The 4,077-nt window shown below is 46.8% G+C and overlaps 1 protein-coding gene across 1 annotated transcript in view; it reads right to left on the reverse strand.

Annotated features, from left to right (window-relative positions):
- Positions 1-39: 39 nt before the first annotated feature.
- Positions 40-4,077, reverse strand: part of CPA2 (carboxypeptidase A2) — a 5,921-nt gene continuing 1,883 nt past the window's right edge. The window contains exons 3-9 of the mRNA XM_057387594.1: positions 3,968-4,066; positions 3,779-3,880; positions 3,018-3,128; positions 2,201-2,291; positions 1,384-1,583; positions 569-653; positions 40-333 (exon numbers count right to left, since the gene is read on the reverse strand). Coding sequence (XP_057243577.1) covers positions 146-333; positions 569-653; positions 1,384-1,583; positions 2,201-2,291; positions 3,018-3,128; positions 3,779-3,880; positions 3,968-4,066 — 876 coding nt within the window. The 3' untranslated portion in view covers positions 40-145. The remainder of the gene's footprint in view (positions 334-568; positions 654-1,383; positions 1,584-2,200; positions 2,292-3,017; positions 3,129-3,778; positions 3,881-3,967; positions 4,067-4,077) is intronic.

A 4,077-nucleotide genomic window follows, 5' to 3' on the forward strand; every position in this document is an offset into this window, starting at 1 on the left:
ACACACACAAGGAACAGGACACATCTCAAACACCACGGGGAGAATGCACAGGGGGTTTATTCAGCCCTTTTCATCATTTCAGCCATCACACCACACCAAGGATTTACAACCTTGTGCTCCAGACGGCCGAATCCCAGCCCAGCTCTCAGTAAGACTTGTCCCTCACGTGCTCCATGATTTTCTTCAGGCCCAGCCAGGTTTCCTTGGCCGCTGGGATGATTTGGTTGGCRGGCAGCAGGAAGCCGTAGCGCCCCGTGTCRCGCAGCTCGAAGGCRAAGGAATATTTGATGCCRTTGTCATAGCTCCAGTCAATGCTGCCTCCACTGGCTTGGTCTGGAAGGGAAAGAGAGAGGAGCCAGAGGGGTGAGCACAGCAATGGTGGAGCTCTCTTCTCCTGCTGTTGATATTTTGAGGGGAAGGGATGAAGTTTTGATGGGAATATTCAGCTCTGATGTGATACAGAAGCATCGTGGCTTCCAAGAGGGATGGAGCCAGTGGGGAGGACAGGGATTGTCATCCTGGGACAGCCCCMAAAAGCTCTGAGAACCCAAATACTCCAAATACTCACAGATGGTCTTGCAGATGGTGCCCACTTGGAAGGTGGTGCCGTAGAGGGAGCGGATGGAACTGGCAGCAGCTCTGCCCAGAGATTCCTGGAGAGGAGAAGATGAGGGGAAGGTCAGGAAGCTGCCAAACTTTCTAAGATCAAACACTGGGATTGCACCAAAAATCCCCAAACTGATCTGGAGATGGTTCACACTAACAGCACCCACAACCTCCCCAGCATTTTTGGGAGGTGTTATTCAAGTGAGTTCACTCCCAGCAGCTCTGTTACTGTTCTCCCAATGTTTCTCTCAAAAAAGGAAGGCTCAAGAGACACCAGAAATTCCCAAAGCAGTTGGAGATTTTCCAACACTCCAGGATCAACTTTGTCCTCACTTCACCTACATAAGGGAGGTGGGAGGGAAAACAGAGCCAGGTTCTTCATGGAGCAGGGAAAAGGCAACAAAAATTGCCACAGAGGAACTGCATTTAGTGTTAGGAAAAAGAAAATCCCCATGAGTGTTGGGGGAAACCTTGGGATGGGCTTGAAGAAGCTGTGAAATTTGTTTTCAGAAATATCAAACCAAATCCAATTGGATTAATCAAAGCTCAGACTGAAATTGTCTCCAACTCCAAAGCCCTTTCAGCTCAGGGTTAGAACAGAGACCTCCGGAGGTTTTTTCTATTTTCATAAATATAGAATTGTCATAATTCCAGTTTTTTTGGAATTACATTTGCGAGACCCATGTGGCCTCCAAGATTTTGTTACAGCTGAGATGCTGTCATTAAGGAAGGGATGGAAAGCACAGAAAGAGGCAAAGCTGAGTAATTCAATCTCACCAGCTCGGCGTAGTCGTCTGGCCTGGTGCATTTGTAGCCGTAGGGATACATCAGGAGCTGTGAGTAACTGTGCAGGGTGAGGAAAGCCTTGAAGTTCCCATGATTTTTGATAAAATCCACCACAGATTTCACTTCCACCTCAGAGTTGGCGCTGGGCCCGTGGTAGGAGTCAGAGCAGGGTTTGTTACTGGCACCAGGACCTGGCGGTGCAAGGAGGGAATAAATCTGTGAGAAGGGGAATTTCTGCAAGGTCAGGGCTGACCCACACAGAGCTGGGCTTTGCTAAGCTTTGTGTGCAGCCAAAGCAAGGCCTTCAGTGCTGAGAAATGCTCAAACAGCAGTGACAGAGTGAGAATATTCCAGGGGTGTGTTTTAGATGATGCAACCTGGAACAGACTGCCCAGAAATGCTGTGGGATCTTCATCCCTGGAAGTGTTGGAGCAATCGAAAMGGTATCTTTGCCCATGGCAGGGGGTTGGAATTAAATAATATTTATYTRTTAATCCWTCCAASCCAAACCATTYTGTGATTCCATGGCTCCACGATGCTGCTTTCATCCTGTGCTCTCAGGCAATTAAAGGTTTTTTAATAAGGAGATCCCTTCAGACAGTTACAGTGGGTGACACTGGGGAATGTAGTGAAGATTTGTCTTGCAAGTTCTTTCATGTCCAAGCATTCTTCAGTCTTCCATCATGGCTTGTTTTGGGAGAAATTCTGGAAATCCAGCACTATTTCCTCTCTCTCCCTCTCCTCTCATTAATTAATTGCCTGAGAGTAATTACTGTTCTGTTAAAGGATCCAGGAGCTCTATCCCTACCTCCAAAYCCAGCATCCCAGTTCCTGTTGGGATCGACTCCGACGCAGACGCTGCCRGGAATCTTGGAGCGCGTCTTCCTCCACATGCGGTTCTACAACASAGAAAATTTGGGTTCTGGAACCAAAACTGCTCCCCAAAAACAGCTGCCATCCATGAGGGATTGATCCCAAGTTTATTTCTGACTGTTTAGATAGGTTAAAGATCAAAATTCAAATGTATTTACAAAAACTGGAGTATTTACAGGGGTTTGGGATGGGTTAGACAAGTAATGAGGATCTTTGCCCACAGCATTAAGGAATGGACTCTCAGAGCCCAATTCCTTCATGTTTATTATTTCCTTGGAATGATGCCTTAGGATTTTTAGTTTCTGTATTTTTCACGTATCTGTGTTCTTGTAATTCTCTAGTGCACAGTACTGAGCTCCTGCTCTCCCATTTTTAGACAAAACAATCCCTCTCCAGGCCCCAAACTCAAGGACACCTCACTGTGCCAGGCCCCAAAATCTGTAAACAATGGAGAATTGGGGGGTGCAGAATTGGGGGGATTGACATCATCACCTGAATGTGTAACTGGAGAATTGGGGCCTGATGTGTTCATAAAAAAAACATAAACACATAAAAGGTGAAGATCTTATGACTCGGGGTCCGTTTTTGCGTGTAGCCTTATGAGGAGACTTTTGTTTGCCCTGAATGCACTTGTAATGAAATTTGTCTGCTTTTTATTCTATTTATTTATTTTTTTTGCCTGGCCTCTGTTTCAGGTAAGCCCTGTTTTAGCCATCAGGAAGAGGCAGGAATGTCACTGAGCTCAGACTCACCGAGGTGTGAGTGTACACAAATCCGTCGGGGTTGGCGACCGGCAGCAGGAAAAGATCCATCTTGTCCAGCAGGGAGGTGATGGAAGCATCTGTTCCATAGTCAGAGGCAATCTAGGCAGGGACAGACAGCAGAGTTAACAGAGTATTTCCTTCCCAAAATGTTCATCCCTCACTGCTTGGGACAGAGGAGAGGCTGGAATTTGGGGCAGGGGAATAAAAAACATCAATTATCTGCTGGTCATAACCATTTCTTTTCCTGTCCCAGAGAATGGGYTGAGGCTGAGCTGGAACAGCCAGGATGGGAATTCCAAATTGTTGTTTGGACAACACTCCCAGGCAYGTGRAGACCYTTGRGGATGGTTCTGTGCAGGGCCAGGAGTTGAAYTCCTTRATCYTTGTGGGTCCCTTCCAACTCAGCTTATTCTGTGACCTCTCTGGTGGCCCAGTCCTTGCCAGCAGGAATTCAACCCTCATTTACAGAGAGCTGGAGGTTTGGGCATTTTGTGAAAGGAAACAACCCCAAAGCATTTTTCTGGGTGAGCAAAGCAAAGCAGCAAAACAATCTCAAATATCTCAGTTATTTGTGTAACAATTTCACCCGAATCGCTGCATTTTATCTCCCTAAACTCAGCTGTTCTAACAAGACATCAAATTTTCCAATTCCTGATTTAGGCAGCCACACAGATTAACAGAATGAAACACAGAGGGGTGACAGGAAACATTCCCAGGATAAAACAAAGGTGAATTCCTGCTGCTGGAACCTTGTTGGCGATCCACAGGGCGCTGGCCTGSGTGACCCACTCGCGGGAATGGATTCCGGCGTCCAGCCAGATCGCGGGGCGCTTGSTTCCTCCAGTGCTGAACTGGAAAATCAAACAGGAACATTTCAAACTCTGACACCTCAGAGCATCCCACAAATTGTGTCCCACATTCTGTGATTTTTGTCCTACCTTCAGGACGTACAGAGGCCGCTTTTCGTAGGATTCGCCGATCTGGATCTTTTCCACAAAGCTGTACTCAGCTGCAAGATGGTCCAGTTCTTCATTAATCTGAAATGAAA

The sequence above is a fragment of the Malurus melanocephalus genome, unplaced genomic scaffold (assembly GCF_030028575.1).
Source record: "Malurus melanocephalus ecotype Western Australia unplaced genomic scaffold, MMel_1.1 scaffold_1269, whole genome shotgun sequence".
Classification (NCBI taxonomy): Eukaryota; Metazoa; Chordata; class Aves; order Passeriformes; family Maluridae; genus Malurus; species Malurus melanocephalus.